General features: G+C 42.5%; 1 protein-coding gene across 1 annotated transcript in view; it reads left to right on the top strand.

Moving 5' to 3' along the window:
- LOC143764590 (uncharacterized) overlaps positions 1-21,907 on the top strand; it is a 102,809-nt gene that overhangs the window by 62,085 nt on the left and 18,817 nt on the right. The window contains exon 6 of the mRNA XM_077250300.1: positions 19,237-19,309. Within this exon, the coding sequence (XP_077106415.1) occupies positions 19,237-19,309 (73 nt within the window). The remainder of the gene's footprint in view (positions 1-19,236; positions 19,310-21,907) is intronic.

The following is a 21,907-nucleotide window of genomic DNA, read 5'->3' as shown; positions in this document are numbered from 1 at the left end:
GGTGCGAACGCCTACAGCCAACTGTTTCCTAGACCGTGGGCTAGGCACAACTGTCCCTAAATTGATGTCGCCTGTGGACCCTGCATCCACCACATTCACCCAGTGTGCCGTGATGGACACATAACGTCCCTGGCCATGCCTACTGGTCCATGCATCTGTAGTCAGGTGCACCTTTGTACTCACAGATTGCCTGAGTGCATGGACGATGCGCTGTTTAACATGCTGGTGCAGGGCTGGGATGGCTTTTCTGGAAAAAAAGTGTCGACTGGGTAGCTCGTATCGTGGTTCAGCGTACTCCATCAGGGCTTTGAAAGCTTCGCTTTCAACTAACCGGTAGGGCATCATCTCTAACGAGATTAGTCTAGCTATGTGGGCGTTAAAACCCTGTGTACGCGGATGCGAGGATAAGTACTTCCTTTTTCTAACCAGAGTCTCATGTAGGGTGAGCTGGACTGGAGAGCTGTAGATCGTGGAACTTTCGGGTGTGCCGGTGGACATGGCAGACTGAGAGACGGTTGGAGACGGTATTGTTTCCGCCGGTGCCCTACATGCAATATTTCCTCCTACAAAACTGGTGATTCCCTGACCCTGACTGCTTTTGGCTGGCAAAGAAACCTGCACAGATACTGCCGGTGGTGCGGAAAATGGTGGCCTTACAGTGACGGAAGGGATGTTGCGTTGCTGACTAGCTTCATTGGCCGAGGGTGCTACAACCTTGAGGGACGTTTGGTAGTTAGTCCAGGCTTGAGAATGCATGGTGGTTAAGTGTCTATGCATGCAACTAGTATTTAGACTTTTCAGATTCTGACCTCTGCTTAAGCTAGTTGAACATTTTTGACAGATGACTTTGCGCTGATCAGTTGGATGTTGTTTAAAAAAATGCCAGACTGCACTCTTCCTAGACTCTGATCCCTTTTCAGGGATTGCAGACTGAGCTTTAACCGGATGGCAACGCTGTGCTCCAACAGGTTTTGGCTTTGACACGCGTTTTGGTCCAGATACGGGCCCGGCAGATGGAACCTGTTGCGATGTTGATGCCTGCTGCGGCCCCTCCTCCACCTCCGCTTCTGAACTACTGCCGCCTGCACCCTGTTCCCCCAATGGCTGCCAATCGGGGTCAATAACTGGGTCATCTATTACCTCCTCTTCGAGCTCGTGTGCAACTTCGTCTGTGTCACTGTGTCGGTCGGTGGTATAGCGTTCGTGGCGGGGCAACATAGTCTCATCAGGGTCTGATTGTGGATCTGTACCCTGAGAGGGCAATGTGGTGGTCTGAGTCAAAGGAGCAGCATAGTACTCTGGCTGTGGCTGTGCATCAGTGCACTCCATGTCAGAATATACTTGTAATGGGCATGGCCTGTTAAATGTTTCACTTTCTAAGCCAGGGACGGTATGTGTAAAGAGCTCCATGGAGTGACCCGTTGTGTCGCCTGCTGCATCCTTCTCTCTTGTTGTAGTTTTTGCTGAGGAGGACAAGGAAGCGACTTGTCCCTGACCGTGAACATCCACAAGCGACGCGCTGCTTTTACATTTACCAGTTTCGGAAGAGGAGGCAAAAGAGCTAGAGGCTGAGTCTGCAATGTAAGCCAAAACTTGCTGTTGCTGCTCCGCCTTTAAAAGCGGTTTTCCTACTCCCAGAAAAGAGAGCGTTCGAGGCCTTGTGTAGCCTGACGACGAAACTGGCTCCACAGCTCCAGACTTAGGTGGAATATTTTTATCCCCACGACCACCTGATGCTCCACTACCACTACCATCATTACCAGCTGACAATGAACGCCCACGACGACCTCTTGCACCAGACTTCCTCATTGTTTTAAAATCTTAACCAAAGTAACTTTATTTGTTGCTATCAAACAACTTACACGGTGAGCTATAACTTCAGTATGATTTCAATATCCCTTAACAGGTTGGTGAGACCACAAGGAAAATCAGGCACAATGTTACACACTCTGTTTTCTGTGGCACAAAATCACAGAGATGACACACACGCAGGACTGTCACTCAAGCACTAATGTCAATATTAATCTCCCACCTAATTTATTTATTTTTTTTTCTCAGGGAGACTTTAGAAACCAAATAATATTAAAAAAAAAAAAAAAAAAGGCTTTCTATGGCCCACAATTAGAGAGAGAGAGGTGGCACAACCAGGAGTCAAGACTGGCGCACAAGCTGAAAGGGCAATATTACTCTCCCACTGTTTTTTATGTTTTTTTTGTTTTTTTCAGGGAGACTTTAGAAACCAAATAATATTAAAAAAACCAAAAAAAAAAAAGGCTTTCTATGGCCCACTGAATGAGAGGGAGAGAGGTGGCACACCCAGGAGTCAAGACTGGCACACAAGCTGAAAGGGCAATATTACTCTCCCACTGTTTTTTTATGTATTTTTTGTTTTTTCAGGGAGACTTTAGAAACCCAATAATATTTAAAAAAAAAAATAAATAGGCTTTCTATGGCCCACTGAATGAGAGGGAGAGAGGTGACACACCCAGGAGTCAAGACTGGCACACAAGCTGAAAGGGCAATATTACTCTCCCACTGTTTTTTTAGGTTTTTTTTTTTTTTTCAGGGAGACTTTAGAAACCCAATAATATTTAAAAAAAAAAATAAATAGGCTTTCTATGGCCCACTGAATGAAAGGGAGAGAGGTGGCACACCCAGGAGTCAAGACTGGCACACAAGCTGAAAGGGCAATATTACTCTCCCACTGTTTTTTTATGTATTTTTTGTTTTTTTCAGGGAGACTTTAGAAACCCAATAATATTTAAAAAAAAAAATAAATAGGCTTTCTATGGCCCACTGAATGAGAGGGAGAGAGGTGGCACACCCAGGAGTCAAGACTGGCACACAAGCTGAAAGGGCAATATTACTCTCCCACTGTTTTTTTAGGTTTTTTTTTTTTTTTCAGGGAGAATTAGAAACCAAATAATATTAAAAAAAAAAAAAATAGGCTTTCTATGGCCCACTGAATGAAAGGGAGAGAGGTGGCACACCCAGGAGTCAAGACTGGCACACAAGCTGAAAGGGCAATATTACTCTCCCACTGTTTTTTTATGTATTTTTTGTTTTTTCAGGGAGACTTTAGAAACCCAATAATATTTAAAAAAAAAAATAAATAGGCTTTCTATGGCCCACTGAATGAGAGGGAGAGAGGTGGCACACCCAGGAGTCAAGACTGGCACACAAGCTGAAAGGGCAATATTACTCTCCCACTGTTTTTTTAGGTTTTTTTTTTTTTTCAGGGAGACTTTAGAAACCAAATAATATTAAAAAAAAAAAAAAAAAAAAAAAAATAGGCTTGCTATAGCCCACTGAATGAGAGATAGCACACACAGCAGTGGCACACAAGCCCTGACTGAGGCCAATATTTTTCTCCCACTGATTGATGTAGTGTTTTTGTGTTGAGGTAGAATTTAGAACACAAATCACGGAAAAAATAAATAGGCTTTCTATGGCCCACTGAATGAAAGGGAGAGAGGTGGCACACCCAGGAGTCAAGACTGGCACACAAGCTGAAAGGGCAATATTACTCTCCCACTGTTTTTTTATGTATTTTTTGTTTTTTCAGGGAGACTTTAGAAACCCAATAATATTTTAAAAAAAAAAAAAGGCTTTCTATGGCCCACAATTAGAGAGAGAGAGGTGGCACAACCAGGAGTCAAGACTGGCGCACAAGCTGAAAGGGCAATATTACTCTCCCACTGTTTTTTATGTTTTTTTTGTTTTTTTCAGGGAGACTTTAGAAACCAAATAATATTAAAAAAACCAAAAAAAAAAAAGGCTTTCTATGGCCCACTGAATGAGAGGGAGAGAGGTGGCACACCCAGGAGTCAAGACTGGCACACAAGCTGAAAGGGCAATATTACTCTCCCACTGTTTTTTTATGTATTTTTTGTTTTTTTCAGGGAGACTTTAGAAACCCAATAATATTTAAAAAAAAAAATAAATAGGCTTTCTATGGCCCACTGAATGAGAGGGAGAGAGGTGGCACACCCAGGAGTCAAGACTGGCACACAAGCTGAAAGGGCAATATTACTCTCCCACTGTTTTTTTAGGTTTTTTTTTTTTTTCAGGGAGACTTTTGAAACCAAATAATATTAAAAAAAAAAAAAAAAAAAAAATATAGGCTTGCTATAGCCCACTGAATGAGAGATAGCGCACACACAGCAGTGGCACACAAGCCCTGACTGAGGCCAATATTTTTCTCCCACTGATTGATGTAGTGTTTCTGTGTTGAGGTAGATTTTAGAACACAAATCACGGAAAAAATAAATAGGCTTTCTATGGCCCACTCAGTGAGAGATGGCACACACAGGGATGGCACTGTAGCAGAAATGCCAATCTTAATCTCCCACAAAAAAAAAAAAAAAAAAAAAAAAAAACTGTCCTACAATTACTATCTCCCTGCAGTAATGTAAGCCAGGTATGGCAGGCAGCAATAGGAGTGGACTGATGCACAAATTAAATAAAAAGTGTGGACAAACAAAAAAGATAGCTGTGCAGAAAGGAAGGAACAAGAGGATATGTGCTTTGAAAAAAGCAGTTGGTTTCCACAGTGGCGTACACACAGCAATACAGCTATCACGGAGCCTTCTAGGGCAGCCCAATGAGCTACAGCGCTGAGGGGAAAAAAAAAAAAAAATAGCTTCCACTGTTCCTGCACACCGAAGGTGGTGTTGGACAGTGGAAATCGCTGCAGCACAAGCGGTTTGGTGGTTAGTGGACCCTGCCTAACGCTCTCCCTGCTTCTGATGAAGCGGCAGCAACCTGTCCCTAAGCTCAGATCAGCAGCAGTAAGATGGCGGTCGGCGGGAACGCCCCTTTATAGCCCCTGTGACGCCGCAGACAGCAAGCCAATCACTGCAATGCCCTTCTCTAAGATGGTGGGGACCAGGATCTATGTCATCACGCTGCCCACACTCTGCGTTCACCTTCATTGGCTGAGAAATGGCGCTTTTCGCGTCATTGAAACGCGACTTTGGCGCGAAAGTCGCGTACCGCATGGCCGACAAGCACAGGGGTCGGATCGGGTTTCATGAGACGCCGACTTAGCCAAAAGTCGGCGACTTTTGAAAATGATCGACCCGTTTCGCTCAACCCTAGCTGCGACGCCTCCAACACTTTTCCTTTCACTTTTTCCCCATTATGTAGATAGGGGCAAAATTGTTTGGTGAATTGGAAAGCGCAGGGTTAAAATTTCACCTCACAACATAGCCTATGACGCTCTCGGGGTCCAGACGTGTGACTGTGCAAAATTTTGTGGCTGTAGCTGCGACGGTTCAGATGCCAATCCCGGACATACACACATACATACATACACACATTCAGCTTTATATATTAGATGATTAATTATTGAAAAAATATATTCGGCTGTCTCTATAAAGAAAAAAAAAACCTTAATCCATTGTTCTGTCTACCACTTTGTACTATTATCCTCTTTTAAATGCTTAAAGGGCAGCACTAATAAAGATGAATTAATGTGGTGATTGTTAATTGGTTCTAGAGAAGCAGATTGATCCACTTCAAGTCTAATTTCTTGAAATGTCCAGGCCCTTGCAAATACTAACAAATTGCAGTTCAATTTGTATGGAGAATAAAATATATACATATATATATATATCTGTTGCCAAATTGCACACTGATGAAGCCTGCAGCAGCCAGAGTGGGCAAATGTCAGACCATGCTCCATGGGTGTCCCCATAATGCATTGCAGCTATCGCATCAAGTCAATCATGGTGAACTACCAGTATAAAAGATGAGGGCAGGGAACGCAGCGCCATTTTAGAATTTTACAGCATTGGGAAAGGAACTCTGCGCACAGCTCATTAGACATGGAGATAGAAAAAGGCCGAAATCTGATTGTACTGCAGTGTTGAAACACTTTGAAAATGAGAGTAGTTGTCTCTGGGAATAATAATCCAAAGGTTCAAGTGATCTAGAGAAGTGCTGTAGCTGTATAGTCAGTGTAACTGTGAATTCATTGATCTGTAAGGCCCCTTTCACACATCAGTTTTTTGTCGTCAGTCACAATCCGTTGGCTCGACTGATCCGTGGCAGACTGTGAAAAACTGATGCGACGGATTCGTTTTTTTGACAGATCCGACTAGCAGATCTGGCTAATTGGATCGTAAATAAATCAGAGCATGTTCAGTTAAAAAAAAAAAAAAAAAAAAGATCCGTCGCTGTCTGTTTTTTCGACGTACACAAAAAACGTTACTTTGTCCGTTGTCTCCGGCCGCCAGACAAACAATTTTCGACGGATCCGGCTAACGACGGATGAAGCGTGAGGCTATCCATCGCTAATACAAGTTTATGAAAAAAAAAACAGATCCGGCGGCATCAGTAGCCAGATTCGTTTTTTTGCAAAATTCGACGGATTGTGACTGACGGCAAAAAACTGATGTGTGAAAGGGGCCTTATACTGCAGTACCAGCACTTTTTTTTTTCCCCTCAAAGGGGTTGCCTACTACTGGGCGACCCTAGCTTAAACAATTCAGGACCCCAATGAAAGAAAAAACAAACAAAACAATATATACTCCCCTTCTTCACCTGTGCAGATCCAGCAATGCCACTGTTCGCAGCAGATGACGTGACTTATCAGCTGCAGCAGCCATTGCCTGGCCGCTCGTCAGCTACAGGCTTTACCATTTGTTCGATAAGCTGGGGTTTTCCCAAAAGTGGACAGCCTCTTTTTAATCCTTGTCCTGAATCCTAGGACCAATCTTTCTCGTGGCCGCATACATCAGTAGATTTAATTTCCTTAATGGCCATCAAATTTTCTGACTTTCCCAGACAGCCTACTGTGTGTCATTGCCTATGCACCATCACATTAGGGAAAGGGGCCCAATTTGAACTTTTTGCTTTGGGGTCCCATGATTTCTATGCTAGGTACATCCCTTGATTATACCTAATGAAGAATTTTAGCTAGCGCTAGAATTGCTGGGAGCTACACAAATACATTTTGGTAGGCACCTACAGTGCCTTGCGAAAGTATTCGGGCCCCCTGGAACTTTTCAACCTTTTCCCACATATCATTCTTCAAACATAAAGATACCAAATGTAAATTTTGAAGAATAAACAACAAGTGGAACACAATTGTGAAGTACGAAATTTATTGGTTATTTTACATTTTTGTGGAAATTCAAAAACTGAAAAGTGGGGCGTGCAATATTATTCGGCCCCTTTACTTTCAGTGCAGCAAACTCACTCCAGAAGTTCATTGTGGATCTCTGAATGATCCAATGTTGTCCTAAATGCCTAATGATGATAAATATAACCCACCTGTGTGTAATCAAGTCTCTGTATAAATGCACCTGCTCTATGATAGTCTCAGGGTTCTGTTTGAAGCACAGAGAGCATTATGAAGACCAAGGAACACAACAGGCAGGTCCGTGATACTGTTGTGGAGAAGTTTAAAGCCGGATTTGGATACAAAATGATTTCCAAAACTTTAAACATCCCAAGGAGCATTGTGCAAGCGATCATATTGAAATGGAAGGAGTATCATACCACTGCAAGTCTACCAAGACCCGGCCGTCCCTCTAAACTTTCATCTAAAACAAGGAGAATACTGATCAGAGATGCAGCCAAGAGGCCCATGATCACTCTGGATGAACTGCAGAGATCTACAGCTGAGGTGGGACACTCTGTCCATAGGACAACAATCAGTCGTACACTGCACAAATCTGGCCTTTATGGAAGAGTGGCAAGAAGAAAGCCATTTCTCAAAGATATCCATAAAAAGTGTTGTTTAAAGTTTGCAACAAGCCACCTGGGAGACACACCAAACATGTGGAAGAAGGTGCTCTGGTCAGATGAAACCAAAATCTTAACTTTTTGGCAACAATGCCAAACGATATGTTTTGCGTAAAGGCAACGCAGCTTATCACCCTGAACACACCATCCCCACTGTCAAACATGGTGGTGGCAGCATCATGGTTTGGGCCTGCTTTTCTTCAGCAGGGACAGGGAAGATGGTTAAAATTGATGGGAAGATGGATGGAGCCAAATACAGGACCATTCTTGAAGAAAACCTATTGGAGTCTGCAAAAGACCTGAGACTGGGACGGAGATTTGTCTTCCAACAAGACAATGATCCCAAACATAAAGCAAAATCTACAATGGAATGGTTCACAAATAAATGTATCCAGGTGTTAGAATGGCCAAGTCAAAGTCCAGACCTCAATCCAATCGAGAATCTGTGGAAAGAGCTGAAAACTGCTGTTCACAAACGATCTCCATCAAACCTCACTGAGCTCGAGCTGTTTGCCAAGGAAGAATGGGCAAGAATTTCAGTCTCTCGATGTACAAAACTGATAGACATACCCCAAGCGACTTGCAGCTGTAATCGCAGCAAAAGGTGGCACAACAAAGTATTACGTTAAAGGGGCCGAATAATATTGCACGCCCCACTTTTCAGTTTTTGAATTTCCACAAAAATTTAAAAATAACCAATAAATTGTGTTCAACTTCACAATTGTGTTCCACTTGTTCTTCATTCTTCTCCAAAAATTTGCATTTGGTATTTGTTTGAAGCATGATATGTGGGAAAAGGTTGAAAAGTACCAGGGGGCCGAATACTTTTGCAAGGCACTGTATCAGCAGATCATATTGCATTGTGCAATGTTTCCAACCATTCCACCCCAAACCCTCGTATGCTTCTTCAGTAGAATGATTTATCCTGGCCATCCATTCATCATACAACATAGGAACAAGATGAATCCCTTTTAGAGTAAAAAGCTAAAACCAGATAGCACAAGATCACACCATAGACAATAAATGATGGGACATCTTGTCTCTTCCTCACTCCTCCCTGTCCTGTGACCTCTGCACATGTGACAGAGCATGCTCACAACTCTTACCATAGTAGTCGATTAATCATCTATGGTTTAAAAAAATAAAATAAAACCTCAAAAACGTGCTTTCTTTTCAAAAATATTGCCACATTTCTTCATGTGGTATTTCTGAAAAATGACTGGAAAATATTATATTTCGCCTTCTCAGTTTTTTTTTTTTCCATCCAGAATCACACATTTTGGGTTCTTGTGAGTTGCACATGACGAGCTTAGAGACTACGCTTAGATAACCCCAAGAGAAGTTCTTCCTTTTCATGTGTGGTCACCGCAGACATTTCATAATTTTTCAAGACTCTGGTTCTTCATTGCTTACGATATCTTTTATAGCCTTTATTCCCTGCATGTTCCTGCGCAGTTGGACACTGCCATTATACATGGCTTATTAGATTTCAGCACAGAAATATATTTTATATACTGTAATATATTTTTTTAACACCTGATTGTGGAATTTTTTATTCCAAGATTTATCGATTTAAAATGTACTTTACTTTTATTCCTTTTTATTATTTTATACACTAATTTATACTCTTATAAGGCTTCAAATTCTACAAGAACTGTAAAGGTATCTGACACCAAGATGTTGAAACCAGATCCTTCAAAAAAGGTTCTGTCGCCAGGTCTAAAGTGACCAGTTTTTGCGTTTCTCCACTCATTTCTTTTCCACTGCTCCCTCTCTTTTTTTTGTTTCTTTGTATTTTTAATCCACCATACTGTTCCAGAGATATAAGCCTTTTTATATTTAGAGCTATTTTTTACCTTCACCAAGTGGGTGTAGCTCAGTGGATCCTCCATGCTTATTCCCTGCACATCCGACAGATGTGACCGGATGGAGAACTGGCGAGTTTGGAGATAAAGCCAATCTTGATCTCATCATGGTTTTCAAACAATTTCTGAACGATTCTTTCAAGCAGTGTGGCAGGGACATAATCCTGCTGACAGGGATCACTGCTATGAGGGAATACTGTTGACAATGTAATGTCCACATGAATGGCAGGATCTGAAGTTCTTCCGCAGAACATTGACTATGTCACCAGTTCATGGGTTGTCCCCACTGTTCTGCCGCACTACACTGTCTCTTGGCTTCCTCTTCTATCAGGGGATGACAATTGACCACTGCAGACAATCGGCAGCCACTGATTGGCTACAGACTTCACATTCCATCTGAGCTGGCAGATAGATTTTCCTTCTGGATTGGATGAAATGTGATGGGATGGTTGTAGCCTATCGGTGCTCGCTGATTGGCTACACTTTCACATCCCCTAATGGAAGAGGAAGCCCAAAGATTGGTGAGCAGCACGAAGGGGACCTGGTATTTGGGTATATGATATTCTTTTACTTTAATACCACAAAGGACCCATTTTTTAATGTTTAAAAAAAAAAAAAGTGAACGTTCCTTTTACAATGACGTTCCATAACTGTTGAGTACATTTCTCATTTATGTCACCTCTAATACAGACTCTCTTTTAATGCGGCTCATTTATGCATGTGACATTGCCAATTTCCTCTTCTGATATACGAGAGGACAACTTGGTTGTATAATTATATGACCTACTGCCAAAAGAAGAAGCATCAGAAGGAGATTGATTTGCCCCTTCCTCATGTGTAGTAGTCATCACTTACGAGGCAGCATGATGATGCATGGAACGTCCAGGGTGATTAAACACAGCATGACAGACGCCCTTTATCCTAATTGTAGGGAATATCCACCCCAGAATAAAAGGATGACTTGCTCTATACCAGGGAAAGGCAACCATTGTGAATTAGAGATCTAATCTACGGTAGTCATTGAAATCTACCATGATTGGATCTATAGAATATCAGTGACTTATTTTTGGATTATTACTTATACTGTTAGTCATACTTGGTCTTTTTGTGCCATGTAAAAAAAAAAATCATAAATAATGAGCAAAATATGATCATCATGTTGGACTTTCTTCGGTGGTATTGAGAGTTGATAAGTAATTTGTCCCCAGGGATAGATTTTCACCTTTTCAATAGGCGTTCAAATCACAGATCAAGGCAGAGCTCCTTGTTGTCAATTTCACATTTTACCCTATGACCTTGTCATCCTGGAAGACAACTCCCCAAACTGGAAAAGAAAAGTTATTTAGAAAACCCGAAATCTAGTGTGTGTCTGTCTATCTATCTATATAATATTGTGTATAGCTGGTATAAAGAGGTTTTGTCGCTTGTTTAAAAAAAAAAAAAAAGTTAAATATCTCATAATTATCCCTAAATTCTCCTGATTCTGAAGCTCTTTTCCGTTTTGCGCTGCATCGCTCCATTGCAGAGATATTCACATTTGCTGCTTTTGGAGCACAGTATGTGAAATTTTTGCTAACAGACGGACTCCGCGTTTCTTCAGTTTTCTCTGGGAGCATGTGCTTTCATTTCTCCCTCACAGACTAATCCAATCACAGCTCTGTAATAGATCTAGCAGTCTTAGCCGCTGTCGAGCTGTGATTGGAAGCATGTGGGGGAGGGGTGAAAACTGCTTGTAGTACAACTGGGCGTTTCTTTAGAGATTTCACATAGTGAGCTCCAAAAGCAACAAATGTGAATATTTCTGCAATGGAACAACGCGGCGTAAAAAGTAAAAAAGCTGCACAATCAGGGGAGCTCAGAGATTTTTAAAAGGCATTGAATTCAAATTTTTCAGGAAGTGATAGGTCCTCTTTAAGGGATTTTGATCTTCTAAGGACTTGGCTGATCTATTGGTAGATCCCAACATATGAAATGTGTATGGCCAAGAGCTTGATTTATAATATGTACCAATGGGTAGTGTTAATCATAAAATAGGTGCAAGATAATCAATTTATTTGTCATTTCAAACCACAAAAGATTAAATACATCAACAATATTTTTCTTCTATGATATCAACTAAAAGTTCTAAAAATTCCTTTGTTTGAATTTCTTCCATCTTCTTTACAGAGGGCGTCTTCACATTTCTTTCAGGTTTTTTGAGCTTTTGGCAGCATCTAGTTTTCGACGTATGTGTTTTCACTGTCTGCTTGGCTTGACTTGTCTTTTACACTTCCATAACCTTTTTATTTTGGGTGTTTTTTTTTTTTTTTCTTTTAACATATAGAAGTCAAAATCCGTTGCTACAACCTCCGAGTAAAAAAGTTGTGTTTTGCCAGGGAAGTGTCCAACTAGACATTTCAGTTAACGTGTCCTACATGTAAACCATGGAAGGCGCGAGACCACCAGAATGAAAGCCGTTGCCTGTAAATGGCCTTTCACAGTCCCTCAGACGGGTGTCCTCAATGGGTGAATCCACTCGAAGAAGCCAATATGCCCTAGTTGGACATGAGGTCAGAGAATGTCTTCATGAGATGAGTCCACTACCTGAAGCTTCGATGTATTGTCACCAGAAGCCTTGCTTTTTGGGATGGGATATTGTCAAGGGTGTACAAAATGGGTTATGGTTTTTTTCCAGATCTATTCTTTGTAGAATATCTTGAAGCCCCTTACTGATTACTATACAGAATAGCGTAAAGGAACTTGTCTCAATAGACCTTTCAAAATGACACCCATAAGAGTTCTCCTTTTTGACCCAATGACCTTTCAAATAATTTTGTGACTCATCTAAAGGGCGTAATACTTGCTGAAGATGAGAAAATCCGCTACCACATTTACTGAAGCTGATAGTGAAGATTAGCTGACCTAATCAGTCATACTGTATGTGTAACTCAATGGACATTCAGTGAGCGGTCTGGCATCCTAGTATCTCCACACTTCTAATTATACCTTGAAAGCAAATAGAACTCCCAAATATGGTGGAGACTATTTTTTAGGGCATATGCACGTCCTAGTAGACACCCCGCTTGGAACCCCTATATCAGATAAGAAAAAAATGGCTACAAAGAGCAGTTTTAGGGAGTTACAGGGCCGCAACTTTTATATTGATGAGTTATCTTTGGGGTAGTCTTGTTCATGGGAACCACAATCCATTATTTTGAATGTTCAAAGGAAGTGGATAAATCCAAACGTCTCCTACACACAAACTACAACACTTGGCTTAATGTAATTAGCAGGTACTCTGTATACTCTTGGTCTTTTTTGGTCTGTCCCAGAACTTATCCCTTAAGGTACCTTCACACTAGCGACGCTGCAGCGATATCGACAACGATGCCGATCGCTGCAGCGTCGCTGTGTGGTCTCTGGAAAGCTGTCACACAGACAGCTCTCCAGTGACCAACGATGACGAAGTCCCCGGGTAACCAGGGTAAACATCGGGTTGCTAAGTGCAGGGCCGCGCTTAGTAACCCGATGTTTACCCTGGTTACCAGTGTAAATGTAAAAAAACAAACACTACATACTTACATTCGCGTCCCCCGGCGTCCGCTTCCCTGCACTGTGTAAGCGCCGGCCCTAAAGCACAGCGGTGACGTCACCGCTGTGCTTTGCTTTCCGGCCGGCACTGACACATTCAGTGCAGGAAGCTCTGAGCAGCAGCGCGGACGCCGGGGGACGTGACAGACATCAGAGGGTGAGTATGTAGTGTTTTTTTTTTACTTTTACAATGGTAACCAGGGTAAATATCGGGTTACTAAGCGCGGCCCTGCGCTTAGTAACCCGATATTTACCCTGGTTACCATTGTAAAACATCGCTGGCATCGTTGCTTTTGCTGTCAAACACGACGATACACGCCGATCTGACGACCAAATAAAGTTCTGAACTTTCAGCAACGACCAGCGATATCACAGCAGGATCCAGATCGCTGCTGCGTGTCAAACACAACGATATCGCTATCCAGGACGCTGCAACGTCACGGATCGCTATCGTTATCGTTGTAAAGTCGCTTAGTGTGAAGGTACCTTTATTACATTACTCCAAATCAGCCAGAAGAGCATTAAGGTACCTTCACACTAAACGACTTTGCAGCGATAACGACAGCGATCCGTGACGTTGCAGCGTCCTGGATAGCGATATCGTTGTGTTTGACACGCAGCAGCGATCTGGATCCTGCTGTGATATCGCTGGTCGTTGCTGAAAGTTCAGAACTTTATTTGGTCGTCAGATCGGCGTGTATCGTCGTGTTTGACAGCAAAAGCAACGATGCCAGCGATGTTTTACAATGGTAACCAGGGTAAATATCGGGTTACTAAGCGCAGGGCCGCGCTTAGTAACCCGATATTTACCCTGGTTACCATTGTAAAAGTAAAAAAAAAACACTACATACTCACCCTCTGATGTCTGTCACGTCCCCCGGCGTCCGCGCTGCTGCTCAGAGCTTCCTGCACTGAATGTGTCAGTGCCGGCCGGAAAGCAAAGCACAGCGGTGACGTCACCGCTGTGCTTTAGGGCCGGCGCTTACACAGTGCAGGGAAGCGGACGCCGGGGGACGCGAATGTAAGTATGTAGTGTTTGTTTTTTTACATTTACACTGGTAACCAGGGTAAACATCGGGTTACTAAGCGCGGCCCTGCGCTTAGCAACCCAATGTTTACCCTGGTTACCCGGGGACTTCGGCATCGTTGGTCGCTGGAGAGCTGTCTGTGTGACAGCTCTCCAGCGACCACACAGCGACGCTGCAGCAATCGGCATCGTTGTCGATATCGCTGCAGCGTCGCTAGTGTGAAGGTACCTTAAGGCCACATGCTCGGAGCGTCAGGAGCACCTGATCTTTTACTAGTCCAAACCAGGTCCGAATCAGGTCAGAAATGTAGTTGATTGACGTATTCTGCTACTTTATTGATTTCTGTATCTGAAAACAAGCAAGACCCAACTATGGTCTACAGCAGGGGCGGCGGGGACCTTATTTCTGTCAAGAGCCTTTTGGATATTTCTACTATCCTTCTTGGGCCGTACAAAATTATCAACTTGAAAATTACCCTGTCTCATTTGGTCAAACACTAATGTGATGGCTGGAGCTTCGTCTCTTTGGTGCGACAGTGATGTTAAGTGATATGGATGACGTAGCTACTCATAACTGATTTTCCAGATTTGCCGCGGTCTGGAGCGCAAGCGACGCTTTGCGCTGATGAGTTTTGTATAGGATGTGCAACAGTAAGTCGTACCGAACACAGATGTATATTTCACTGCAGGTCTCCTCATAGGGGGAAATTCATCACTACTTGTGTTAAATTTATACAACTCAAGTAGTTGGAGATCTGCACTATATACAACACACAGCTGTATATACATCACATGGGAGACATGGACACTGCTGTATATAAATCATATAGGAGACATGGAGACTGCTGTATATACATCACATAGGAGACATGGACACTGTTGTATATACATCACATAACTCCACCCACAAAGTACATCCTGTAGTGAACGCTGTGTGCAAAGTAGCAAGAAATTAATGGGCCAGTGGACATAAAAAAAAACAGCTGTCATCCCAAGTGCGGCGGCCCATGGGAATCTGCCTGGGGGGCTGGAGAAAAGGTCTCCAGGTCAGTACAGGATAAATGTATGTACACAGTGACTGCACTAGCAGAATAGTAAGTGCAGCTCTGGAGTATAATACAGGGTGTTACTCTGGTAGAGATTCACTCTGTACATGCATTACTTATCCTGTACTGATCCTGAGTTACATCCTGTATTATACCCCAGAGCTGCACTCACTATTCTGCTGGTACAGTCACTGTGTACATACATTACTGATCCTGAGTTACATCCTGTATTATACCCCAGAGCTGCACTCGCTATTCTGCTGGTGCTGTCACTGTGTACATACATTACATTACTGATCCTGTACTGATCCTGAATACATCCTGTATTATACCCCAGAGGTGCACTCACTATTCTGCTGGTGCAGTCATGGTGTACATACATTACGTTACTGACCCTGTACTGATCCTGAGTTACATCCTTTATCATACCCCAGAGCTGCACTCACTATTCTGCTGGTGTAGTCACTGTGTACATATATTACATTACTGATCCTGAGTTATATCCTGTATTATACCCCAGAGCTGCACTCACTATTCTGCTGGTGTAGTCACTGTGTGCATACATTACATTACTGATCCTGAGTTACATCCTGTATTATACCCCAGAGCTGCACTCACTATTCTGCTGGTGTAGTCACTGTGTGCATACATTACATTACTGATCCTGAGTTATATCCTGTATTATACCCCAGAGGTGCACTCACTATTCTGCTGGTGCAGTCACAGTGTATATACATTACATTACTGACCCTGTACTGATCCTGAGTTATATCCTGTATTATACCCCAGAGCTACACTCACTATTCTGCTGGTGTAGTCACTGTGTGCATACATTACATTACTGATCCTGAGTTACATCCTGTATTATACCCCAGAGCTGCACTCACTAGTCTGATGGTGCAGTCACTGTGTACATACATACATTACTGATCTTGAGTTACATATCCTGTATTTTACTCCAGAGCTGCACTCACTATTCTGCTGGTGCAGTCACTGTGTACATACATTACATTACTGATCCTGAGCTACATCCTGTATTATACTCCAGAGCTGCACTCACTATTCTGCTGGTGCAGTCAGGTTCAGTACAGGATAAGTAACGTGTACACTGATTCTTGTGGTTTCTTAGATGCTGTAACCAGAGAATCTGTGCATTATTTTTCACATATTACCATCTCATATGTCTTAATAATAGTAACTAAGGAGAAGTGAAAAGCAAATCCCCTCCAGTCTCTCTATGATAATGACACCGCAGTAAAGTCAGATTATGTAACTTGGCGAGTTTCTGGTGATGTGGGTCATTTATATAAAATGAGTTATTGTCTATGGCAATCACCGTACAATAAGTGCTAAACGGCTTTGTATGTTTTACTAGTGGAGTGTGTGTGTGTGTGTATGTGTGTGTGTGTGTATGGTGGGTGTTGCAATGCATGAAAAATGTGGAAAACTTAATCTTCCCACATACCCACTAATTTCAATATAAAGGTATGTTCACACATATTTTCTTTTTTTTAATGCAATTTCTAATGCGTTTTTCAGTACCAGCACAGTCTGAGATTTCAGAATGCTCATGCACCCAGGTTGTATTTTGTGCAAAACCTGATGTTTTGTAGAATGCAGTATGTCACTTATTTCGGCATTTTTTTTTTCTTCATCCAGTGAAAGCAAGGAGTGGGGCAAAAAAAAAAAAACCCCACTTGTATCAGTTTTTGCTGTGTTTTGTGCCAAAATCTGATGTAGAATCAGATTTTTATTTTTTTTGCACTAAATGTTATCAGCATGCACAAGAGACAAGTGCCCTGACAAAAACTAAGCAAAACCTGCTTTTTTGAGGCCATTTTCTTACTACGAAGAGAGCAGGTTTTGCCTTAGGAAAAAAAAGCATCAATAACGCAACGTGTGAACATAGCCTAACACTATTCCATTATTTAAAGGGAAACTGTCACACCCCCCCCCCCCCCCCAGGCGTTTGAAACTAAAAGAGCCACCTTGTGCAACAGTAATGCTGCATTCTGACAAGGTGGCTCTTTTAGATCTGGGTGCGGTAACTGCACAAATAATCCGTTTTGTAATTTGTCCCAAATACCTTTCTTCAGTCAAGGAGGCCGGCGTTTCCCCCCTGCTGCAGACGCCAAACAGCCGTCACTCAAATCTTCTTGGCGCCGGGTGCCGCCTCCTCAGCGCTGTTTTGAAATGAGCCGGCGCCTGCACTCTTTTCTTCTGCCTTGGGCAGTCGCAGTGAGCGCTGCCCGTCCTCTGTCCTCATATGCAGTCTAGCTGACTGCGCCTGTGCGGCCGCCCTGCCTGTGAATCCCAGCCCCGCAGTGTCTTCTTATTTATTCTCACTGCGGGGCTGGGATTCACAGGCAGGGCGGCCGCACATGCGCAGTCAGCTAGACTGCATATGAGGACAGACGGACAGCGCTCACTGCGCCTGCCCTAGGCAGGAGAAAAGAGCGCAGGCACAGGCTCATTTCAAAACAGCGATGAGGAGGCGGCGCCAAGAGGATTTGAGTGACGGCTGTGTGGCGTCTGCAGCAGGGGGGAAAGACCTGCCTCCAGGACTGAAGAAAAGGTATTTGGGACAAATTACAAAACGGATTATTTCTGCAGTTACAGCACCAATAACTAAAAGAGCCACCTTGTCAGAATGCAGCATTACTGCTGCACAAGGTGGCTCTTTTAGTTTCAAACGCTTGGGGGGGTGGGGGGGTGACAGGTTCCCTTTAACCCAACTTCCACCAAACCTCCCTGGGGTAACAGTGGTTACTATATGACATTTTAGACATCAAGTAGATGGGTCTCTCCAGTTGTGTAGCAGTGGAAACCCTCTTATTTCTGCTTTACTTTGTTGCAGCAGTCAGATGTTTTCTTATAAGGCGGCTTCCCTAGAGTTTACACGATATACTAAGCAAATAGGATTTCCTTATAACACTCCTCATGCAAAGGTGCAGAAGTTGTAGCCACAGGTTGAAGGTCACTGCTTTGTTAAAGGGAACCTGTAAGAAACTTGCACCCCAAGACCATTTGTATGCCTTAGAAAACCTTCAAAAGTTAAGTCAATCGATTCCTTTATGACCCCAAAGTTCTCCTCCAGCAGCAAGCATTTGGAAGTTGTCTGGAAGCGCATTGAGGAGTGAAGATGCACTTACAGCTGCTCATTTTCTACTGTATTCCTGAGCTAGTGGCCCCCTCCCCCAGGCTACTTGATAGGGCTGTGACCAGTGTACCCCCAGACCATTTATATGCCTGAGAAAATCTTTAAAAGATAAGTCAATCGATCCTTTTATGACCCCAAAGTTCTCCTCAAGCAGCAAGTATTTGGAAGTTGTCTGGAAGTTGTGTGTGAAGATGCACTTACAGCTGCTCAGTTTCCACTGTATTCCTGAGCTAGTGGCCCCCTCCCCCTGGCTAATTGATAGGGCTGTGACCAATATACCAGAGCAAACAGCCGGTCATTGGTCTGTCAGTTAGCCAGGGGAGGGTGCAGCTAGTTGGGGAATACAGCGGAGACTGAGCAGCTGTAAGTGCATTGTCACATTCCAATGCAGTTCCAGATTGAGCTTCTAAGCCTAATTTCTCTCTGCTATAGGGGTCATAAAGGGATCGACTGGCTTATCTTTTAAGGGGTTCACAGCCCTATAAATGGTTTGGCGTTGTAAAAGTTCCTGATGAGTTCCCTTTAAAATGAAAAATGATTCTGGCAGTTACAGGTCATCCTACCAGCCACAAGGGGGAATATGGAGTAACGTGTTCTCTAAATGTGTATTTTTTTTTTTCTTCTTCATTGTGATCTATGGGTCTGTAAGGAGTCGCCCCCTGCAGGCAGCTCTTCATCTCTAAAATATGGGTTTTCCCCTTACTTTCACTTGCGCCCAACAGTCTGAATTTTGTATGCAATGAATTTCCAGTAATTGAGAAGTCTGAGGTTTCTTTTTCCTCTCCTTGTTCTTACATTCCCATTTTTGTTTTTTAGGAAATTGCCAAACAATTACAGCAGCTGGAGGAGGAAGAGCTGCAGAGGAATGTACAGGAGAGGAGTCGGGGAGGTAGGACATCTACTTTATATGCATGATGCCTTCAAGGGGGCTGTACAGGAAGACTCATTGCGAAACTCGTCACTATCTGCGATCAGCTTGAAGTCATAACATAGTTGAGGGCTGTTTTTGTGAAGGAGGGTGCTGAAGACAAGTAAAGCATTGACTCACTGGAATTTCAGATTCCACCGAAAATCTTTCTTTTTACCCACGACTGACAACACCTTGTCTGGTCCTGTCAAAAAGTGGCTCCAGTACTTCAAAGTGAGAAAGATGGTGCATGCTAATACAAGTTACACTGCTGCCGTTATCTGGCCACTTCGGCGTCCGTTATTGAAGTCAATGTGTGCTGACATCAGGAAGAAGGTGGGGGTTGTGTAGGTTCCAAAATAACTTCCATTCTTATCAATATTTACATCCCAAATTAAAGCCCCATCCCAGGAACGCCCCAAGTGCTTACTCTTATGAATGGTTTTTCCAAGCTGTTCCTTTTTGTCATATGGTTCATCAGATTGTCCTACAAAAAATGGGGCTGTTGGCAACGCACGAGGTTCACAATTGTAAGTAGGGAAGCTGTTGGAAGGGTTTCAAGCCAGGGTTCTATAGAAAAACTCTAACAGACGCAACAATGGATGTTCTAAACCCGCAAGTCTAGCCGACATTGTAACTGTTCTGTTTTCCCAGGTAACACTTAACTTGTTAACAAAAACCATTTAATCCAGCCTCTGTCTGCCATCTTGACTCTTGAGTATAACATCTGCTTTGCTAACTACATGTCCAGTGATCCCTTACAAAAGTATGTGTGAGCCCACCCTATCTAGCAGAAGCAACAGTTCAATAGATTAATCCAAATTGTGAGCTGGAAGCTGGAAAGACACAGGAGTCCAAGGCACAGGAGAGGTGACTGAATGTACTGTGCAGCAGCAGCATGTCACAACAAGCAATGTGCAAACTCCAGCCTGCTGCAAGAAGGGACCAAAATGATCAGCTGGCTAATAACCTTACTTTATTTGTAGGAGCCGATTCAGTAACCTCAGTAAGCTTAGTTTTATGGCAGTCACCCAGTGCATCTCTAAAATTCTGCAGGGTAGCATTCTAGCACATTCTGCCTAATACTGTTATCCAGAAACCTACACAAGACTGATCAGACTTCAGACACCATAATTATAGATGAGAATTCACATGGTTAAAGAGTAACTATAATGTTTTTTCTTTTCATAAGTCAATAGTACACATGAAAATCTGAAACTTCGGGATATATCTTTTTATAGAAATCTGCTTGTTTCTTCTGAACTGATCCATCTTTCCCAATTTATAGGAAAAAATCCATGAAGAAAGATTTTCCCATTACTGAGATGGGGGATGGCAGAACGTGCTTTTAAAATTATATAGGGAGGGCAGGAAAAGGAGCTAGAAGCATTCTGCTGCATGTTCTCCTGAAAAGACACTTGCAGTTCTCCATAGAACTTTATGAGCACCGTAGTTTCAGCAGAATGTCTGTCGGCCTTAAAAAAGTACTAACTGTTACCTTTTATATCCTTAATGTGTCTACAAATTTTATGGATTTTATCTATATGAATTGTACAGTGAACGATCAATCCAGAAAAAAAGTTCTAAAAATATTTTAAAATATATTACCGTACATAGTTTATGTTCATGTGTATTAAATAAATTAAAAGTGACACTTTTTAAGGATAGGTTTCACTAGAGTCATGAAAGGCGACTATTGAAAAGAATCTCAATAAGAATTTTATCAGGGTAATAAAGGCCGACCCTGTGTATGTTCAGTGATCCCACACCCTTCACATAACAAAGCGTGCGGTGCGTGTCATGGTTTTTATTGGCAATGAGTCTTTGTTACTTGCAGTTCTACAATTCCATCATATGTTCCTCTCTGCTTTGTATATACGTAATATTACAGATAGGGTGAGGCTATAATTAAAATAGAAAAAAAAAAGGACGTTCTGGTTCATGATGGAAAATTTTAAAACATTTTCTCCAGATTTATACAGATCTGTCATGCAAGTGTGACCGATCCTTGATGGTTCAATCTATATTTTGTGGGACAATTCCCATTGAATAGATGCCATCTTATTTCTCTAAAGTCTGAAAGTTATCCCACCGAACTTAAAAGGTTGTTGCTTTATTAGGATACTTTTTTTTTTCTTCTTTTAGCCTTTATTGTACTTCACTCAAGAGCTGAAATCACAATTCTACTGCTCATCCAGCTTGGCGACAGACACCTCTTAGCACCTATAATGCAGGGGAACAATTAGTTCTTCCTAGATCAGGTTACTTCTATACTACGCCTGTTGTAAAGTTGGTGCTTTTCCCGAATAAAAATACAAAAGGCAACCTTTGTGCTGACCTAAAAGTAGGAAGGGATGCTGTGAGATTTCAGTTCTGGAGCCGGCAGAATTAGGAATGCGGCTTTGGAGTATCAACGAGTAAAATGACTCATGCAAGTTTCAAAAGTTTATGTAAGTGTCCAGCGGGGCTTGCCATGATAATGAAGGCCGCCTCCATCACTTCTGTACATAAGCGTACATAGCAATCTTTGTTGTTACCATTGGACACAAAAGCCTTAACCTCAATAAGATCTAGTAGGTT

This window comes from Ranitomeya variabilis, chromosome 4, assembly GCF_051348905.1.
Source record: "Ranitomeya variabilis isolate aRanVar5 chromosome 4, aRanVar5.hap1, whole genome shotgun sequence".
Classification (NCBI taxonomy): Eukaryota; Metazoa; Chordata; class Amphibia; order Anura; family Dendrobatidae; genus Ranitomeya; species Ranitomeya variabilis.
This window is presented reverse-complemented; position numbering and strand designations above follow the sequence as displayed.